General features: G+C 41.2%; 2 protein-coding genes across 2 annotated transcripts in view; both read right to left on the bottom strand.

Moving 5' to 3' along the window:
- Positions 1 to 5,036, bottom strand: part of LOC311056146 (protein disulfide-isomerase) — a gene marked incomplete at its 5' end in the record, with an annotated part of 15,082 nt that extends 10,046 nt beyond the window's left edge. The window contains 4 exons of the mRNA XM_084072566.1: positions 1 to 31; positions 1,259 to 1,471; positions 4,847 to 4,961; positions 5,004 to 5,036. The exon at positions 1 to 31 is cut by the window's left edge and continues 94 nt beyond it. Of these exons, the coding sequence (XP_083928692.1) occupies positions 1 to 31; positions 1,259 to 1,471; positions 4,847 to 4,961; positions 5,004 to 5,036 (392 nt within the window). The remainder of the gene's footprint in view (positions 32 to 1,258; positions 1,472 to 4,846; positions 4,962 to 5,003) is intronic.
- Positions 5,037 to 6,954: 1,918 nt separating this feature from the next.
- Positions 6,955 to 21,091, bottom strand: LOC311034590 (lipopolysaccharide-induced tumor necrosis factor-alpha factor homolog). The gene is made up of 6 exons (XM_084042471.1): positions 20,989 to 21,091; positions 18,818 to 18,889; positions 16,406 to 16,576; positions 11,990 to 12,097; positions 10,304 to 10,496; positions 6,955 to 7,432 (listed from the first exon to the last, which is right to left on the bottom strand). Exons 3-6 carry the CDS (start codon positions 16,542 to 16,544, stop codon positions 7,327 to 7,329), a joined length of 546 nt encoding a protein of 181 aa, XP_083898597.1. The 5' UTR covers positions 16,545 to 16,576; positions 18,818 to 18,889; positions 20,989 to 21,091; the 3' UTR covers positions 6,955 to 7,326.
- Positions 21,092 to 22,500: the final 1,409 nt, after the last annotated feature.

The raw sequence follows: 22,500 nt of genomic DNA, 5'->3' as shown, positions 1-22,500 counted from the left end.
CATGTCAGAATGGAGGCGCCGTTCTTTGGAACTGACCAATCACAAGACAGGGAAACGACAATTAAACATTTACCCTTTTAAGCAAAAGACCAAAGAAGAGTTAGTGTTATTATACGTAAACAATTTACAATGTAGCCATTTATCACAGTGGTTCTCAAACTTTTTCATGTCAAGGACCCCCAAAATGATATGTATTTGGCCGCGGACCCCCATCTGAAAATATTTTGTACCAGGGACCCCCCAGAACCAGAAGCAAAGATTTGAGTTACAAATGTTCACTTATTTAAAATATGTATATTCAAAGATTTGCACACATTTTCAAGATTTTTCAAAAATAGCAGATCTACAAGCTCATAGCGCGGCACTCGGTGCCGCGCTATGAGCTTGTAGATCTGCTATTTTTGAACAGCCAAAGTATAAAAGGTCATAATTATTGTGATGCTATATTAACACATTTTGCTGGGTACCCCCTGGAACCCCCTCAAGTACCCCTGGGGGTCCCCGGACCCCACTTTGAGAACCAATGATTTATCAGACTTAGTTTGAGAAGCACTGATATTATAGCAACATATAGCAAGTTTCTTTTCAAAAGAAAAAGTTAGGATTTAGAAGACATTTGTAGAATCCCCCAAAAGCAAAGATTTGAGTTAAAAATGTTTGCTTTAAAAAACATATACCTAGGCCTATATTCAAGGATTTGGACACATTTTCAGGATTTTCCAAAAAAGCAATAGCAGATATACAAGCTCATAGCTACGAGCTTGTATATCTGCTATTTTTGAATAGCCCAAAGTATGAAATAATGCTTATAGCTCGGGTATAAACAAGGTAAACACATCAGTCTAAACAATATACAATCAAAAATAAATACTTGGTGCATTAATCTATTAAGACCGGTAACGCATCTGTGTCATTTTAAGATTTATTTGGCTATTCAAAAATAGCAGATCTACAAGCTCATAGCGCGCCCCTCGTAGATTCTTCCAGAAAAATCGTGGAAAATGTGTGCAAATCTTTGAATATATTAGGCTATATACTGAATGTTTTAAAGCGTTTTTTTTTAACTCCGATCGTCTGGGGGTCCATGGAACAACACATTTTGAGATGGGGGTCCGCAGCCAAATACATATCATTTTGGACGTCCTTGACATGATACAGTAGGACAGGTGTGTGTGTGTGTGTGTGTGTGTGTGTGTGTGTGTGTGTGTGTGTGTGTGTGTGTGTGTGTGTGTGTGTGTGTGTGTGTATATATATTTACTAGGACATGGGACGGGGGTCTTCCTCCCTCCATTCAGGTACAGTAGGACAGGAGTCGTAACGTTCAGGTCTTTCAGAAGCTCCTTCTCTTTAGTCACGTCCACCACGCCGAACCTGACCTCCGACCCCGTCACCTCCTCCGACCCCCGCAGCTCTGCCGCGGCCGCCTGGAACGCATCGGACACCCTCTGAGCGTCACCGGAGAGAGGGGCGTCTGCACACACACATACACACACACAGGCACACACACACACACACACACACACACACACACACACACACACACACACACACACACACACACACACACACACACACACACACACACACACACACACACACACACACACACACACACACACACACACACACACACACACGTATTAATTCAAAACCTTGTAAAACACATTGACCTTCATGTTCAATGGTACAGGTGGAGGTACAGTAAGAAATTCAGGGCAGAATTAACAACCACAAGCATAAATTGCTGGATCATATTAAAACGGTTAGAGTAGCCTATGGCAGCACAAAAAAAGAATAAACACACATAAGTGTAATAAATATGATGTTATTATTTTGCTATAGAGTAACAGGGCTCTCCCCTGTCTCTCCAACTCTTTGGTAAACAGAAAATACACTTCCAGGCCAGGATACCAACTCCATCCAATCAGGAGAGATGACTCATACAGGATAAACAAGTGACAATGGAAGTGATGAAACAAACAAGAAAGGTGAGCTGACACAATTGAACCTGGAACACTATAAAACTAGAAAATGTGCTCCTCGGAGCACAGGTCTCCTCCGCCAGTACTGTTCCTGATTAATCCTGTCTTACCTATTTATATTACATATTGTCACGTGTCACTTGACCAATGTTAGCTTGGCTGAGACGGACACACACACGGAGGGTAAAACTCTCCTGGCGGAGACAGAAGATCACACCCCATTCATATTTAGAAACAACAGTGGTCATCACAGTGATGGAAGCTCACTTCAAAAAATATAAATTATTTTTTTGAAGTGTGTGGTGATATTTATAGGTTTTTATTTCATCATGCGTCTCGCTAGCAAATCAAAGCATTGGTGACAACATATTGTCACGTGTCACGTGAAGCTTGACCAATGTTAGCTTGGCTGAGACGGACGGACGGACACACGGACGGACGGAGACGAAAACATACTCTCCACCATACTGGCGGAGACAATGAAGCTGATGAATGGATACTATGACTGACTCCACTGATGTGTTTATTAAAGAGCTGGAGAGACAAGGAGACTCCTGTTACTGAACACACACTCTATAGCACGGGGTTTCAACCAGTGGTCCAGGGACCACCAGTGGTCCTTGACGGGGTTCCAGGGGGCCCCCAGCCAAATGAATAGTTAGCAACCAAATGGACCCTTATATGTGTCTGTAACTCTGAGAGTGTACAAATGGAACCAAATGGTCCATTTGGTTCCATTTGTACACTCTCAGAGTTAAATGAACACTAATGATGATGATACAGTGTAGATTGGGACCCCCAATAAGTCAAAATGGTTGAGTCCCTGGCATATATTTTCAAATAGGGGTCCCTGGGCTAATATGTGTCGATGTGGGGGTCCTTGACGCGAAAAAGGTTGAAAACCACTGCTCTATAGGAATTATTAATATTACAATATAGGGCTTAACCCAGTGGTGTCCTAACTTTTTTCAAAGGGGGCCAAATTAGAAAATATGAAAACACCCAAGGGCCGCTCGCGCAAAAGTTTTCGGTTATAGGGGGATTTTGGGCAAAAATGTGCAGTTTTCAGGCGGATTTTGGGCATTTTGGGGGCGTTTTATTGTTACAGTACTTTATTTCGGTTTTAGGGTTAAGCAAGAGCTAGAGAAGGTCCTGCCATCCTGAGGCGAAGAAGGAAAATGAAACTTTCACTTTTATAAATCTTTTTATTTTTTTGAAGGTGCAGGCGGGCCATTCATAATACAATTTAGGAATGAAGCCACGGGCCGTATAAAATGTGTCCTCGGGCTGCAAATGGCCCGCGGGCCGGACTTTGGACACCACTGGCTTAACCTTTTTAACAATAAATGTTGTGCTGTTTTGCATATCATAGCTTAATTGCCTAAAGTCACACTCTACTCTGCTAACACTGCTGCTTCATTTATTGCCTATGTCCTCAGCCTATCAAAACAGCTTGTTACAGTACATTCCAAAATCACTATCTGCCCAAGTCAAAGAGATGAGTTAGGCAGATAAGATTTTTTTTCAAAACCTTAAAATACGACTTAGGCTCCTCTAAAGATTCTACAACACAGTTTTATCAAACTCCAAACAGTACAATAGATATCTATGTTTCCATTATGAGATTACTTTCTGATGTGTGACTCAACGAGTGATGTCATTCTACACTGTGACCTGATTGGTCCACGTGGGTTGGCCACACAGCCTGTGTGAGAAGGTCTCTCTCTCCTCACACAGGTAAAGATAACCTGATTAAAGGTCTGTCTGTGCACCAATGGTCTGCTTGCAAATACATATACATGTTAATATTAAGTGAAGAAGACAGAGGTATTGTGTTATAACATTGGTTGGCTCTTGATTTTCTCTGATACAAGATACTACTGTTGGGTCTATAAGGCATTGAATGGTTTAGGGACAAAACACATTTCAGTCAGTGGTGGAAAAAGCACTCAAATGTTTTACTTAAGTAAAAGTATCAATACTGCCATGTAGAAGTTACATCCGTTATATCTGTTACAATTAAAAAGTCTGGAATAAAAAATGTACTTGATTAAAAGTACAAAAGTATCGGTATCAACATGCATATAAAGTACCAAGAGTAAAAGTACTAAAATGTTTGAAAATAGCAGATCTACAAGCACACAACACGTCGCGATTTCTGTGCTACACCATGAAGGATCATCCAGAACTCTCAGGTCATCTGCTTTCTGTCCCTTAGAAACACAACTAATGGTGGAGAAGCAGCATTTAGTTCTTATGTTTCCACATAATGTGGAACAAACTCATAGAAATCTGCAGGTTCTGCTACAAACTGTCAGTTCAAGAGACTGTTTCTGTTAGTCACTGCCTTTTACTGACCTGTATTGATTAATAATTAAAGCTATCTTATCTGATTGATTGTGCTGCAATACAAATGTATTCTCATATTATGTTAATATTTTAAGCTATAACTATCCTTATTGTCTATTGCCATATTAACCACATGAACCCTAGCGACCCTAATCTGTCCAAAACAGCCAATCAACTGTACCGCTGTTTTTGGCAAAGACATTTTAAGTACAGGGAGAAAAGAAGCAGACTTAGAGTAGAGCCTTGGGGTACCCCAGTCAACAAAGTATATAGTTAGTTTGTTTTAAGTGGATAAATGTGTTTTATTGTACTGTGGAAATCCATTTGAATTACACTGCATGCTGTACACGTGTGTGTGTGTGTGTGTGTGTGTGTGTGTGTGTGTGTGTGTGTGTGTGTGTGTGTGTGTGTGTGTGTGTGTGTGTGTGTGTGTGTGTGTGTGTGTGTGTGTGTCTGTGTGTGTGTGTGTGTGTGTGTGTGTGTGTGTGTGTGTGTGTGTGTATGTATAGACTCACAGAAGTGGACCAGCAGCTGCTTGTGTCTCTTCAGAGCTCTGTTGAAGTTGGATTTCTTCAGCTGCAGAACGCCGTCTATCTCTGGGATGAGTGGTTTGTCTGTACGCGTGTCTGTCTGTGTGTCCGCCGCGCACACACACAGACACACGCACAGCACGGTCAGTCCTGTGGTCAGCAGCTGTGTCCTCATGGTTACCTGGTAGCTTATTGTAAAGAGGCTCTGGATACAGAACGTCTGATCTAATGAACCAGCAGCCTTTACACCTTCACACACTGGAGCAGGGAGGAGCTAAGAGTGTGTGTGTGTGTGTGTGTGTGTGTGTGTGTGTGTGTGTGTGTGTGTGTGTGTGTGTGTGTGTGTGTGTGTGTGTCAGAGAGAGCGAGACAGAGCGAGAGAGGGAGGGAGAGTTATTGTGTCTGCATTAATGTGCAATCAACATCAACGTTGTGTTGTGTACACTTGTAGTGTATGTGTGTGTAGAAATTATGCACGTGTGTGCATATTTCTGTGTCTGCTGTGTGAGTGTGTGTGTGTGTGTGTGTGTGTGTGTGTGTGTGTGTGTGTGTGTGCGTGTGTGTGTGTGCGCGTGTGTGTCAGACAGTGCTGAGCTGGTATTTGTGAATGTGAATGTTATCTTCATGTCTGTAGTTGATTAACTGTAACACTCATATCTACTATCAATAAAAAACACTAATATCTGTGTGTCCTCTGCCTTAGAGCACCCCCCCACAAGGTCACACACACACACACACACACACACACACACACACACACACACACACACACACACACACACACAGTAGTAGTGTAGTAGCTTTGATGTTGAGCGCAGACAAATGCAGACAAAATCTCCCTCGTGCACACACACAATCTCTGTCTTTCAAGCGCGCGCGCACACACACACACACACACACACACACACACACACACACACACACACACACACACACACACACACACACACACACACACACACACACACACACACACACACAATCTCTGTCTTTCAAACGCCTGAGTGTGCGTACGCAGACACAGTATCATTTGAGACCCACTCCATGACGATTTCCACTAGAATAAGTTTTAATTTCTATCAACATGATAGAAGGATATAAACAACAAAACCAATATTTTAGTATCATAAAAACAACAAACTGTGTCCAAAGTAACCAGGAAGTAAACAGGAAACAACATTTTGTGTTAGGACAATAAGAGTCAAACAGTCATTACAGTCAGTATATATCAGCACAGATACCTGTGTCACAGAACAGTGTTTCTCAAACATTTTCATGTCATGGACCCCCATAATAATGTATTCGAACAACGGACCCCCATCTGAATATTATTTAGTGCCAGGGACCCCCATGAGAGAAGATTCATAATTATTATAATTTTTTTCTTTTAAATCTTTCAAAAATAGCGCATCTAAAAGCTTGCAGCTTGCAGCTTGATAGAGACAATAAGAACACGATGCAACACGTCAAGGTCCATTTTTGTTGTCAAGGAACACCGTGGTGTGACACAGTATAAACCGGGCTTCAGAGAAGGCCATGTAAACATATCATTGCATATATTTATAACATATTCATATTAAAACATGTGGAGTAAAAAAAAAACTGCTGAACTGAAACCAGAGCCGTTGAAGCAGAGGGTTAGGACACGGTCCTTAATAAAGTTTGTTTGATTGATTGATTGATTCAAGATAATCTCAATTATTGTATCATAATCATCATAATTGTTTTACATTCATCTGTATGAATTCACCGGCTGAAAAATGTAAAAACGTTTTCAAACATTCTAAAAAACAACCTCAACCTGCAGCGGGAATCACCAGGAAGACTTGGGGTTAGGATGGATTTGGCGACATTTAAAGGAATCATGAAGCGGTTTTCCTCCTTAGTGACGTAGGTAGGATATCCCATAAGGCAAGTGGTTCTCACACTTTTTTTCATGTCAAGGACCCCCAAAATGATATGTACTTGGCTGCGGACCCTCATCTCCAAAATATTTTGAGCCAGGGAATTTTCAAAAATAGCAGATCTACAAGCTCATAGCGCGGCACTCGGTGCCGCGCTATGAGCTTGTAGATCTGCTATTTTTGAATAGCCAAAGAATAAAATAATGGTTAAAGTGGTTAAAATTATTGTGACGCTATTTAACTAATGAATTTTGCTGGGGACCCCTGGGGGTCCCCGGACCTCACTTTGAGAACCACAGAGCTACAGTACAGTATGTGACAGAGAATGGACACATCGTAGATATATTAAAAAGGAAAATGTATAAAAGCATGTATATATATATATATACAGAATATAAATATTGTAGTATATTACAGACCCACTGTTAGTTCCACCCAAAACAAATAGAAAAATACTAAGAGGACGTGTGTGTGTGTGTGTGTGTGTGTGTGTGTGTGTGTGTGTGTGTGTGTGTGTGTGTGTGTGTGTGTGTGTGTGTGTGTGTGTGTGTGTGTGTGTGATTATCTGGTGTGTATACACAGGTGTTTATGGCATTGCGGACAGGAGTGATGGACGTCTTGCATCGACTCGGCACAAAAGGGAATCAGGCAGCAACCACAGACGAACCTGCACACACACACACACACACACACACACACACACACACACACACACACACACACACACACACACACACACACACACACACACACACACACACACACACACACACACACACACACACACACACACACACACACACACACACACACACACACACACAATTTAAATATGTATTTATGTCCACATAAACAGAAGTAGAAGGATGTCTTGTACAAAGGACATAAACACAGCCAGTACAGTCAGACAATAGGAGAACAGCCGGTTATAAAGTGTATTCTTCTGCCTACACACACGTCATGTCTTAGTGTGAGCCAATAGGAGAAGGGGATCAACGTCACGTGACTACCTCGTTTGACGTGGCAAAAAACTGGGGTGTGTGTCTCAGAGAATATGATTATTGTCAGAATCGCGGAAAGTTTAGAATATTGTGTGTTCCTGTTTATATTTTTCACAAGCTGGGTGGTTGTTGCAATAACCTGCACTACAATACTTCACCATATGTTGCTCTATGATGAAATAAACCCATAAAATGTAACAACGTGTACGTTCTGTAATGTAATTTTGACAGCTGTGTTGGTGAAGGAATGGCGGATTCGGCCGCGCCCCGAAATACCCTTATGTGTGTCTCAAAGACTAGACGGTAGAACATTGTCACGTACAATATAGTCGACATACTAGTCAGACACAGCAGACATCAATCACGGATAAAGGAAACAACGTCTCCTCCGCATTGAAAGGTTTACTATATTAACAGCTGATACTGAGCAGCAGAGTTGATTTCGTTGACTAAAACTAAACTATGACTAAATATATTGATCATCTCAAAAACAGATAAAAACTAGACTAAAATGTTAGTGAGGGAACTAGTGGAGAAGAGATCCAGTAGAACTAAGACTAGTGGAGAAGAGATCCAGTAGAACTAAGACTAGTGGAGAAGAGATCCAGTAGAACTAAGACTAGTGGAGAAGAGATCCAGTAGAACTAAAATAAAGCAATTTTATGCTTGGTTGGGCTCGGGTGTTGCGCTCTGAAAATAGCAGATCTACAAGCTCACAACGCGTCGCAGCACGACGCGTTGTGAGCTTGTAGATCAGCTTTTTTCAGCATGCATCCAAGTGTAAAATCAGCCATTACGACGCCATCAAGGCACCACCAAAATACATTTTAGTCGACTAAATCAACTGTAGATTTAGTCGACTAAAACTAGACTAACAGTAAAACATTTCAGATGACTAAAATATGACTAAAACTAAATGGAATTTGATTCAAAAGACTAAAACCGAATCAAAATTTGCTGTCAAAATCAACACTGCTAAGAAGAAAAACAGTTGTTTTATGATTTCTTTTTTTGCAGATAAGCAAAGAATTGCCAATAAGACCACAATGCAGCTTTTTTTTGATGCACCAGCCAGGGCTTACAGTCAAACATGGCAATAAAAATAAAAAGGGCATTAACTCATTCACTGCCACTAACGTAAAAAACGCTGTTTTGAAACTGCTACTACTGCAAAATGGAATGTCGCCGATTGAAAATGTCTTGTCTGGGCCACTCACACAACTACCCTGTGTGTCTACAAACAGTTGAACATGCGATCAGAAGGGATTTAGCGAGGTCTGTGGCGAGGTGGAAAAAGTAAGTGAGTTTTACGTTCACATGGCGAAACATGGTGTTTTTACTTTTTTTTACACAGGCGATACGTGGCGTACACGTATCGCCTGTGTGTTTATAAACGATTGGACTTGCGATCATTATGAAAAAAAAAAAAAAAAAGTGACATTTTTAAAGTTATAAAAAACACTAAATCGCTGGCAATGGGCAAACACAGCCAGACATAAGTCTGGCAGAGAATGAGTTAACCCATTAAGACCTGAGGCCGATAAAAAAAAAAAAAAAAACTAAATCCCAACGCTTTGAAAAATATATATATATATATATATATTCAAAGATTTGCACACATTTTCACGATTTTACAAAAATAGCAGATCTACAAGCTGTGAGCTTGTAGATCTGCTATTTTTGAATAGCCTAAAGAAATCTAAAAGTGACACAGATGCGTTCCAGGTCTTTATAGACCAATTATTTGTTTACTAACATTGAGACTGGACGCACAGGTGATTGTTTCACGCAATCAATTCCCAACCTGTTATTTCGGGCTGCGCTGGTTTCAGCACACCCCAAACCCCTCTTGTGTGTTGGCTAGTGATTAAATCGAAATTGAATTGTGTTTTAAGTAGCATGTGAGGGGTCAAACTAGGGTGTTTTTATGATTCTGAATCCATTGCAAGCATTTGTTTTGCACCAAAACCACTCCTTGGGCTAAAAACGGCCCAATCTCAATGGGCTTTTTACACAAAAAGTATACCTGGAAAAGGATGGCTATGGCTGTTTTTAGCCCAAGGAGTGGTTTTGGTGCAAAACAAATGCTTGCAATGGATTCAGAATCATAAAAACACCATAGTTTGACCCCTCACATGCTACTTAAAACAGATTTCAATTTAGATTTTTTTTTTTTGTTGTTGTTCTTTTAACCAAGGTTATGGTGGGTACCCCAACTTTCAGCAGCTGTCAAAAATTCTCCTAGGGAAACTGCATTTCAGTCTTTGTGAGATGTGTTACTAGACACTTTTACAAACACATTGGTGAAGATTTTTTTTTGTAAGGAATTTATTCCAAGATTGGAAAATATGCTGCTAATTTCCCCTGACTATTTATGTTGATGTCACAAGTATAGTCATACAAACGTGTGTGTGTGTGTGTGTGTGTGTGTGTGTGTGTGTGTGTGTGTGTGTGTGTGTGTGTGTGTGTGTGTGTGTGTGTGTGTGTGTGTGTGTGTGTGTGTGTGTGTGTGTGTGTGTGTGCGTGTGTTCTCTCACCCCAGCAGAACAAAGACAAAGCAGGTACACCAGGCAGCTCGTCCCGCTTTGTGCTGGACGGACGTGGTGACGTTGTGACGGCAGTACGGACACTGGACCACCGACGCGTGTTCCCCCAGAGCCAGGCTGTACACCATCTGAGAGGAGGAGGAGAGGACCGTCTGGCCCGGGGGTCTGCCGTCTGACACACCGACTACACACACACACACACACACACACACACACACACACACACACACACACACACACACACAAAAATTTATCCCACGATTTTGTAACCCATATTTTTTCACCCAGTGCCAATTGCCTATGTAATCCTGGGCGCTACTCTCCCTCTGCCAGCCTAGGGAGAGCCCAAGCTGAAGCTCATTAGCCCGCGGACCCCCATTTCAAAAGATAAGCCAGGGACCCCCATAAGAGAAGATCTTTTACGGCTCTAGCAGTGATTCTCAACCATTTTAATTTCAAGGACCCCCAGTTTGACATGCATTAGGGCTACGGACCCCCATTTAATGGCATTTATATCTCTGGGACCCCAATTCACATTGTAAAATCAATGTCAATTTAACTCTGAGAGTGTACAAATGGAACCAAATGGACCCGTTAGGGTCCATTTGGTTCCATGTGTACACTCTCAGAGTTACAGACCCATAAGGGTCCATTTGGTTCCTGTCCATCATTTAGCTGGGGACCCCCTGGAACCCCCTCAAGTACCCCTGGGGGTCCCCGGACCCCACTTTGAGAACCAATGGTATAGAGACCAGGATTACTGCATGTTTTTTGTGAGGGTATTAACTACCCTAGGAGACACGGGGAGAACATGCAAACTCCACACAGAAAGGCCCTTTCACCAACCCAAATTGCAATTAATCTACAGGGAGACAAATATAACAGGGTTGATAGTTCATGGTCCCTAAGGATACACATGACACCTCCTCCTCCACACAGACAAACTGCCTAGAACAGCTGAAACAGAGCAATATTTAGTAGGGGTGTCAGAAAAAAAAAAAGATTTGAATACGAATCGCAATTCTACTGTTGGACGATTCAGAATTGATTCTCATTTTAAAAAAAACGCTTTTTCCACATTTTTGGGGGGGGATCTTGGATTTACCTTTGTGTGTTTACATTATTATCAGTTGATAAAACTTTTACAATTATGAAAGCTACATAAATGTACTCTGCTCTCATGCCAGCAGACTACCTATGTTTTGAATCAAGAATCGTTTTGAATGGAGAATCGTTTGAATCGGAAAAAAAACTTTTTTGAATCGAGAATCGTTTGTTTTTGAAAAAAAATCTGAATCGTGACCTCAAGAATCGAATTCGAATCGAATCGTGAGATAGCTGAAGATTCACAGCCCTAATATTTAGCAAGTTGCAAGATCTGTACCCATAAGGTTTCTCAGTAGCGGTTGGTACAGAATGCTTATCTTGGTAAGCCTGGTCCATGTATAAAGCCCCAAAATAAGGGGAGCAAGTCAGTGGAACTGTATAGTCTAATGTTATTGTGGACCATTTGTTTCTCACAATGTTTCATGTCAAGGACCCCTAAAGTATTACGTATTTGTCCGCGGACCCCCATCTGCAATGTCACATGTCAGCTGAGTGTTTGGATATAAAAATACAGTTTAAAAGAAAGTCCAGTAATCTGTTAAAGATCATTTCCTGCAAACAGGAACGTACTGTGTGTTGATTGGTGGACAATGTTCTGACTCCTCTGAGGGGGTGTGGTCACAGGAGCATGCATCGTGGGCGGAGCCAGGACCGGGTAAGGGTCCGTTGGCCAGGTAACTGTGGAACACACACACACACACACACACACACACACACACACACACACACACACACACACACACACACACACACACACACACACACACACACACACACACACACACACACACACACACACACACACACACACAGTAAACAAAAGTGTCAAGGTGTTGTGAGAAAGAAAGAAAGAAAGAAAGAAAGAATTTTAACCCTCTAAGCCCTGTATACTTGGTTGTGTGACAAATAGTGAACAACATGATGCATTATGAGCTTGTAGATCTGTTACGTTTGCTATTTTTTGCAGAGTTTTGAAAGTACTAAGGACTGAGGACACATGACTGCAGAAAGTTTTGCATTACGTTAATGTTTGACTATATTTGACTTTTTCAACTCTATTCTCTTGGTTTTTATATTCTTCACCGTCAAGGAATTTGACACAAACTTCTCCTTGTATGCAAACCATCACAGGATGAGTCATTCAGAGGAGAAACAAAAGGTCATTTTGTAATATTTTTTTATCACACTCAAAGTGTAATCTGAGTGCACCAACCTACACGCACATACACACTAGGGGTGGGACGATATGGGTATCTCACGATACGATATCTGTGGCGATATTAGGCCCTCGATAACAATAATATCACCATATTCGATATATTGCGATATCACGATATATTGCATGAAATTTCACCAACGATATATCACGATAGTCCTTGTATTCAATTCATAAACACATAAAATAGCACCAAACAGTTCAAAATCATCATTACACAAATACAGAGTTGGAAAAACAACGTATCACAACGGAAAAAAAAGTTTTTAATTTTTTAATTTTTTTAATATCAATATTTTTCGGCAGTATATCGATTATTTATCGCGGGAGAAAGTATCGCGATATATCGCGATATCGATATATATCATCCCACCCCTAATACACACATCACTATATCCTCATACATCTCCGAAGTCATTCTCTCACTATTAGTCAAATAACTCTTTCAGTCTTTACAGTAAACCAGGGGTCTTCAACAGGCGTTCCGGGACCCCTAGGGGGTCCTCAGAGCTACTATAGGGGGTCCGCCAAATCTTTGTGTGATATGATTTAGTTTTTTTACATTAACCACTTGAACCCTAGAATTCCTTTTCTGAGGGTTAGCCGAAAATAGCAGATCTACAAGCTCTCAACGCCTCGCGCTGCGAGGCGTTGAGAGCTTGTAGATCGGCTATTTTTGGCAAAGAGGCTACAGGTGTAGAGGGAAAAAATAGCAGACCAAGTAAAGAAAAAAGTTTAATCTGAAACACAATTTTATACAATATAGAGTAGGGGGTCCCTGCTTCATCTCTCTCTCAGCTAGGGGGTCCTTCGCCTGAAAACGTTGAAGACCCCTGCAGTAAACCCATTAAAACCGCGAAAGCGTCTGCTGTCATTTTAGATTTTAGAGTTGGCTATTCAAAAATAGCAGATCTACAAGCTCACATCGCTTCACAATCGTGCCGCGCTGCGATATTGTACATCTTGAAAGATTTTGAAAAAACTTGAAAGTGTGAGAACTACTGTTTTAGAAGACATTTGTAAAAACGGTCTCAGGTACTTGACGAAGACACGCACGGGGGAAACATTGTTCAACTGTTTGTGTCTGCTGTCTTCGTCTACCAGGCATGTATTATTATTATTATTATTATTATTATTATTATTATTATTATTATTATTATTATTATTATTATTATTATTAGTGGATTAAGTAGTGGTTAAGAATAAAGTGATGGTCAAACACAAGAGAAGGAGGAGCACACACCAATAGTGAGGACGTGCTGACCACTGTAGATACACAACTGCTGAAAAGAACAGACTATTCTGTGAAACGTTGGTTTCTATACTTTAAATTAACTAGTATTGCATCGTGGCAACGAGCTGTGCGGCCTCGTTCTTTTCATTGTAAGTGTAATGTGATGAAATAGCTATGAGTCTATAACTATCTTTCAATAATGATTCAAATACCATGTCCATGGCCCATTGTCTGGCCAGGTATTAAGCTGCCATTGAGTGATCAAATCAAATCAAAGTGTATTCATATAGCACATTTAACATGACAAGGTCAACCAAAGTGCTGTAGGCCTACAGGTAAAAAAACACAACAAAGAGCAAACAATGCAATATAAACAGACAATAGCATACAATAAAATACGCCCAAATAAAACAAACAAACATAAACAGCACCAGACAGGGAAAAGACAGGGCTACGTCAGCTACAACTGAAGACCAGGGAGAAAAAATGATTTAAAAGTAGCTATCGACTGGGCCTTGATACGTATGGGGCAAACTATTCCAGAGCCTGGCAGCAGCCACCACAAAGACCCGGTCACCCCTGTTTTGTTTTTTTGTGGGTGCTGGGGCACCTCAGCAGCAGCTGGTCGGTGGACCTCGGTGCCATTGACCTGGGAAGGACCAACGTTGGAGCTAGGCTTCAATACCACACTGACTAGAAGTTCACTTTTAATCCACTTGGGGTCTCTACTGCACCATGTAGAAGTAGAGTCATGGTCAAACTGAAGCTGTATTCATTTAAAATCTTCCCCTTCACCTTAAGTCAAATCTATGTGTCCTCATCTCTACAATCATGGAACTGAACAACTCTAACAGCTGGAGTACTGATCACATGTTCAGAGTGTCTCCTACTGTAATACTGAGCCTCAAGAACCTAACTGTACTGACTGTACTCAAACCTTATTTTGGAACCAAATTCAGTTTTCCCAGGGAGCAACAACAATATCATTTTAGACAAGTCATTTATTATGACATGTTTCTCATGTCTTCATCACTTAACTCTACAAAGGAGTCGTCACAACTACGTCTGCAAACATAATGTCATGTCATTAATATATAAGGACTGTCACCTTGGACACACGGTGACCTTTCTGTGTCCAAGTCACAGCACAGGGCTACCTCGCGTATCGATCAAAAACAAACATTCACAGCTCACACCTCTTACAGCAGTGGTTCTCAAACTTGTTCAGGTCAAGTTCCCCTAAATGAATGCGGATTTGGTCGCGGACCCCCATCTGAAAAGAGTTCCAGATGTGGTGTTAAAAATGTAAAAAAATATTCAAACATTTTCAAAGAATATCAAGATTTTTGGAAAATAGCTGATGTATGTAGGGCCCTGGGGGTCCCCGGACCCCACTTTGGGAACCCCTGCATTAGACCACGGACCACCATAACTCTGAGAGTGTACAAATGGAACCAAATGGACCCAGCATGTTACAGCAACATAAGGGTCCATTTGGTTACTAACTATCCAACATTTATCTGGGTACCCCCTGGAACCCACTTTGAGAACCATGGTCTTACAGTGTGAATGAACACAGGAATGACCCAGGCTGGGTGCATATCAACGTCCATAGTGTGACCGGCTAAGTACCGTAGACATACTGTCAGATGTTCTGCAGCGTCATCCAAACAGAACGTTTGGATGACGGTGGCTGATGGCGTCATGAACTAAATTACAGAGGTGACGTCTGCAAGGTAAATGTCATAATATGACAAGACTAAAGTGTCCCCGTTATGCAAGGACAAAGAATACAATTCAATATATATTGTGGGTTAATAAATAGGCCTACATATTAAAGAGGTCATCATATCAATCGCCGATCGCTCACGTGTGCACATGTGCACTTGCGCGTGACGTAGCGGGTAGCGCTCCAGTACTTAAAGACGGGGTGCCGTGATTTCCAGTGATTTAAAACATAATCACCTCTTTAACAAATCCACAGTACACCACTGCACATGCACATACACACAAACACACGCACACACACACACACGCACGCACACGGCGATTTGTGTCCGCGTTCCTGGGTGCGCGTCTGCAAACGCATGCGTGCGGACCGTTCCAATTGATGCGGTTAATTTGGTTAATTTGGTTAATTTGGTTAATTTGGTTAATTTGGTTAATTTGGTTAATTTGGTTAATTTGGTTAATTTGGTTAATTTGGTTAATTTGGTTAATTTGGTACCAAAAATGTGGCCATGAAGTGAAGATGTCGGTGTTTTTTTCTTTTTCTTTTTTTGTGATGAGTTTGTGATGGGTGCTCTTCATTTCCCGTGGGTGCTTTAACCCCGAAGCACCCGCAGTATCGGCGCCCTTGCGCGCGCGCGCAAACACACACACACACACACACACACACACACACACACACACACACACACACACACACACACACACACACACACACACACACACACACACACACACACACACACACACACACACAGAGAGAGAGACAGAGAGACAGAGAGACAGACAGACAGAGAGACAGACGTACCTGCTTCTCCATAGGTGGGTGGGGGTGTGGAGGGCGAGGTGAGGGTCACATGGTAGGTGGGGGGGGGGCTGACACCCATAGACACGGTGCCCAGGGCAGGAGGGTGGAGGCGGGCCTCGTCGTACGATGGAGGCTCCATCGATCAGCCAGTCGACCAATCACAGCGCTGCGCTGCAGGACCACACAGAGAAACAAACTTTATTATTTCATTATACTATTATATTACCAATTATTATTATCATACTGTCACATCACAGGTTTACATGAGTCAAGGAGAGGGGGGGGGGGGGGGGCAGGGGGCATTTGGACAGCATTTTTTATGTAGTTTTACTCCTAGTCTTTTGAATAAAATTCCATTTAGTTTTAGTCACATTTTACTCATTCATCTGAGAGATATCTGACTTTTAGTCTAGTTTTAGTTGACTTAACTGACGCGATTCTTAAAGGAGGAGTTCACCCAAAAAATGACTTATTTTCTATCAATTGCACACCCCATGAAGCCTTGAATTCATGGATTTATTTTTGTTTTTGTGGCATTCCTAAGACAATAATTTGATTCCCGTCTCCTACCGGCTAATGTATCCGGTAGGAGACACAAAGTAGATTATTTGTGTCTCCTTACGGAAATACACACGGTCATCAAATTATTGTCTTAGGAATGCCACAAAAACAAAAATAAATCCATGAATTCAAGGCTTCAAGGGGTGTGTAATTGATAGAAAATAAGTCATTTGTTGGGTGAACTCCACCTTTAAAAATGTTTTCTAATTCCTAACAGTTTTTTGAAAAAAATCTATAAAAAAAAACGTTTTCAAGATTTTTCAAAAATAGCAGATCTACAAGCTCATAGCGCGGCACTCGGTGTCGCGCTATGAGCTTGTAGATCTGCTATTTTTGAATAGCCAAATACATCTAAAGTGACACAGATGCGTTCCAGGTCTTAATGGGTTAATATCATATGATTTTAGTCGACTAAGACTACAGTTGACTTAATCAACTAAAGTGTATGTTTCCAGGCCTTGCTGGCGTTGTAATGCCTGATTCATACTGAGCTGTGTGCTGAAAATAGCAGATCTACAAGCTCATTTCATGTATTCCAAATACACAGCCATAGATCGGTCGCATCTGCAGCAGGCTGATCTTGTAGATCTGCTATTTTCAAATAGCATATGTATAAAATAGGACTAAAGTGGTTGATGTATGTTTTATAATGTAATCATTTATATCTGCAAAGTAACTAGTAACTAAAGTTTTCAAATAATTGTAGTGGAGTAAAAGTACAATATTTGCCAGTAAAGTAAAAGTACCTCAAACGTGTACTTCAGTACTTAGTTACTTTACACCACTGCTAGTATGTATATACAGTATGATGACCAGAAGGATGTGAACATTATGGGAGGCTACAGTCTGTTGAATAAGTGACACACGTGACATAATGACACATGACATGATAATAAAACTGTAAACATAAACGTTAAATCTGTGAATGTGTGTTTTAAAGGCAAGCGAACATGACAGGAAGAGGGAAAGAGATTAATACACATCACATGATAAAACCATAAAGAGAGAGAGAGAGAGAGAGAGAGAGACACAGACAGACAGACAGACAGACAGACAGACAGACAGACAGACAGACAGACAGACATGACATAAACATTTGTTTGTGTTGTGAAAATGTTCCCCTATAATGATGACACACACACACACACACACACAATTATTTTACCCACATGGCTGGTGGACAGGTTGACAGATTAAAGCACAGAGCAGTGAGTGTATAATATCGTCGCCTTGCTAAACTATTGGCCTAAGTCATTTTTTAAAGTTTTTCAGGAAAAATAAAAAATTGATCAAAAACAAAACTATATGATATTTCTGAATCATTTCACCCACAATGTTTATAACAAATTATGACTATTTAAATAGAAATAACACTGTCTGTCAGTTATGTAACATAAGAGATTTAAATAGGATTAAATATGACTTAGGGCAACAAAAAAAAAGCAAAACAAATTACAAAATGGCCTAAATCAGTATATAATTTGGCTTAAGTCACAAAACCATGTGACTAAGGCAAAAAAAAAGGCCTATTTTTTGTCACAAAAAGGGGAGTGAACAGCATGATCCTTTTCTATTAGGAGACGGTTATTTTACCAGAGGTGGTCAGTGACTTAGACAAAAAATATAATTTTCCTCAAAAAATGACTTAGGCCATTAGTTTAGCAAGGTGACGATATTACAGATTAAATCTTAAAGCAGTGAGTGTATAATGTTACAGATTAAATCTTAAAGCAGTGAGTGTATAATGTTACAGATTAAATCTTAAAGCAGTGAGTGTATAATGTTACAGATTAAAGCTTAAAGCAGTGAGTGTATAATGTTACAGATTAAAGCTTAAAGCAGTGATCCTACCTGTGGTCAGACTCCAGTGAGAAGCAGAGAACACACTGATGACATCACAGCCTAGTGGAGGAACCTGTTCAACTGTGGAATGACAAGCATGTGCTCCTTTAACTTCCTCTGTGGGTCTACCTCTCTCTACCCCCCCTCTCTCTCTCTCTCTCTCTCTTTATCTGAGTCACTACATCTCTCTCGCTATCTCTACCTCTACCTCTCTACCCATCTCCCCCTCTCTACCTCTCTCTCTCTTTTCTCTCTCTCCCTCCCTCCCTTTGCTCTCTCTCTCTCTCTCTACCTCTCCTCTCTCCATCCCTCCTCCTCTCTCTCTCTCTCTCTCTCTCTCTCTCTCTCTCTCTCTCTCTCTCTCTCTCTCTCTCTCTCTCTCTCTCTCTCTCTCTCTCTCTCTCTCTCTCTCTCTCTCTCTCTCTCTCTCTCTCTCTCTCTCTCTCTCTCTCTCTCTCTCTCTCTCTCTGAGCAGCATCTATCTGTTCATCTGTCTTTTCTCTTTCTTTGTCCGTTTGACATCCTTTTGTGTGTTCTGTTTGTCCAGTGTGTGTGTGTGTGTGTGTGTGTGTGTGTGTGTGTGTGTGTGTGTGTGTGTGTGTGTGTGTGTGTGTGTGTGTGTGTGTGTGTGTGTGTGTGTGTGTGTGTGCGTGTGTGCGTGTGTGTGTGTGTGTGTGTGTACAGGGTGTGGTTATCATACTATAACATCATCATACAAATGTTAAGTTTGTCAATTTCAACTCTGGATTTTATCTCTATTTCCTCATATCTCTCACCCTGTCTGTCTGTCTGTCTGTCTGTCTGTCTGTCTGTCTGTGCCTCTCTCTCTCTCCCCTCTCACTCACTTCTCTGTCTGTCTGTCTGTCTGTCTGTCTGTCTGTCTGTCACACACAGCTTTAGAGTTATAATAATAATAATAATAATAATAATAATAATACTAACATGGTTACTTGTAGATCATATTCATGGTTTCAGTGATAAGTTACAGTTCCTCTATCTCCATGTGGAACCTCTCCCTTCACTATACAGCTCAGAGATGAGGTCCCACTGTAGTGGCTACCAAAAGAGGTAGAACACCGGGCAAAGGGTCCGCGGACCACCTTTTTAACCACATCGTATCCATCAACTAAAGGTAATCCCCGAAACCTACAGATGTTTGAGGGTTTTTTTTTTTTGGACGAGGTTGAAAAAACAGTTTAAATCTCTTATTTAGTCAGCCCGTGGCCATGTTTCCCCATTAAACCCTGAAGAACCCCCTGGCGGCAGGAGCCAGTACTGCTCGCAGTTCGTCTACAATGTGAAAACAAACCATGGCCACAGGCTGACTAAATAAGAGATTTAAACTGATTTCTCAACCCCGTTCTAAAAAGTTTACTTGCCGGAAAACCCTCAAACATTTGTAGGTTTCGGGGACTACCTTTAGTTTTAGGATACGATGTAGAGAAAAAGGTGGTCCGCGGACCCTTTGGACGGACTCTACCTCCGTCGGTGGCGATACAGTGGGACCTCATCTCTGAGCTGTAACTCTCGTAGACGTATTATGATTCTAGTAGAGTTGTAGGGTTCACCCCCCATGGACACAGGGACTTTCAGCACTATGCCCCGTAGACACTCCAAACATGTAAGGTGTAAAGGTGCTTACCCCCACGCCCCAAATGTTAACTGTCTCTACGGGGTAGTAGTTTAATGTAATAATCCATATCTTTCAATAAAGAAGTGTTTTAATGCCGTCTGTGGCCGATTCTGTCGGAAGTTCCCAATGGGCGGTAGTGACGGGTAGTGAAGGGGCGCATCCGGTGAAACCCGGAATTACACTAAATGTAAACAAGAATTAAACGAGGGTGAAAAAATGGCGTTCGGTCACAGAGGGCATTAAAACACTTCTTTATTGAAAGATATGGATTATTACATTAAACTACTACCCCGTAGAGACAGTTAACATTTGGGGCGTGGGGGTAAGCACCTTTATTTTCAATTTGTACATGTTTGGAGAGTCTATGGGGTATAGTGCTGAAAGTCCCTGTGTCCATGGGGGGTCTACAACTCTCGTAGATCAGTCAGAATCATAAATACGAGGGTAGGAGGAGGAACCCCTCCCTAGATGAAGAGGAGCGGTTCCTATAGAAGAGAATAGTTTCTACATGTAATGTGTGTGTAAATAAAACAACAACAGAACCTACCGTTTCATTCATAAACACTGCTGTACGATCCGGTTGTAAATTCCCCTACTACACACAACTACACACTACACACAACAACAACACCACAACTACGGCACCGTACCAGCGTGTTCTAATGTGAGAGTGACGACACAGGTTTTCACTTCCACCGTGAGAATGGAATGCGAAAATGCTCTGTCTGTCTCAATGGGAAAGTTCCAATGTTTGGAACTACAGCCCAAGTCAAAGCGTATCGTAACTCTCTCTCTCTCTATGGCTCTGCTGTACAGCGGATGTGCGGTGTTGCCAGATCCTGCCGGCTAACATCCCCCTATTGGAGCGACTGTCTGACGTCACCGCGTTGCCAGATAAATGTCCATCCATTTAATATAGTGTAATAATTTAACAACACTCTGTTACCCTGGCTGCACTGCACAGGGTCCAAATAAATACCATAAATACAAATAATAATGATGTAATTTATCATATAAACTCTGAGTGTACAAATGGAACCAAATGGATAAATAACTGTTTATCAACAACAAATGTAAACAAATCACTGCAAAACCATATTGCATATTATGTTATAAATACACTAATAAAAACAAAAAACACAGCAAACTATATCTCTGTTGTCGGGCAGAAACCATGTCCAACATATTTCTTGTGTTCATACATTACATTATTTCCATTTTTCAGGAAATAAAAAAAAACTAAATGTTTTTAAAACAACAAAATACTGCCTCATCAAAGTTGCTATGGTTTTTGATTGATTGATTGAATACTTTATTAGCAATTTGCAAAAACAAAATTAGCACAGGGAAGTACAGTTCTGCTAAGAGGATTTTAAGTTAAGCTAAGTTTCCATTGCGGTCTTTTGGACTCAATTCACAGAGACATTTAATGACAGACACATATACAATAATAGTGGGTGTCTTTGTGGTGTAGTCAGTGTATCTTGTAGACCAGGGGTTCTCAACCAGTGGTCCAGGGACCACCAGTGGTCCTTGAGGGGGTTCCAGGGGGTCCCCAGCTAAATGATAGATATTTATAGGAACCAAATGGACCCATATCATAAGGGTTTTATGTGCCTGTAACTCAGAGGGTGTACAAATGGAACCAAATGGACCCTAACGGGTCCATTTGGTTCCATTTGTACACTCTCTGAGTTAAATGAACATTGATTTTACAATGTGAATTGGGGTCCCATGAGATAGTAATTCCATTAAATGGGGGTCCGTAGCCTCTAATGCATGTCAAACTGGGGGTCCTTTAAATGAAAATGGTTGAGAATCACTGCTAGAGCCGTAAAAATCTTCTCTTACGGGGGGTCCCTGGCATATCTATTCAAATGGGTGGTCCGCAGGCTAATAAGTGTCAATTTGGGGGTCCTTGAAAAAGGTTGAAAACCACTGCTGTAGACCATGTGAAAACGCCCATGTGGAAACGCAGCAAATTGTCAGCATGTTTACATGATATATATATAATATAAGGTGCTAAAAAGTAACGTAATTCAGGGTCAGGGGTGCCAAC

The sequence above is a fragment of the Gymnoscopelus microlampas genome (genome assembly GCF_963454915.1).
Source record: "Gymnoscopelus microlampas genome assembly, chromosome: 2".
In the NCBI taxonomy this organism is placed as follows: Eukaryota; Metazoa; Chordata; class Actinopteri; order Myctophiformes; family Myctophidae; genus Gymnoscopelus; species Gymnoscopelus microlampas.
This window is presented reverse-complemented; position numbering and strand designations above follow the sequence as displayed.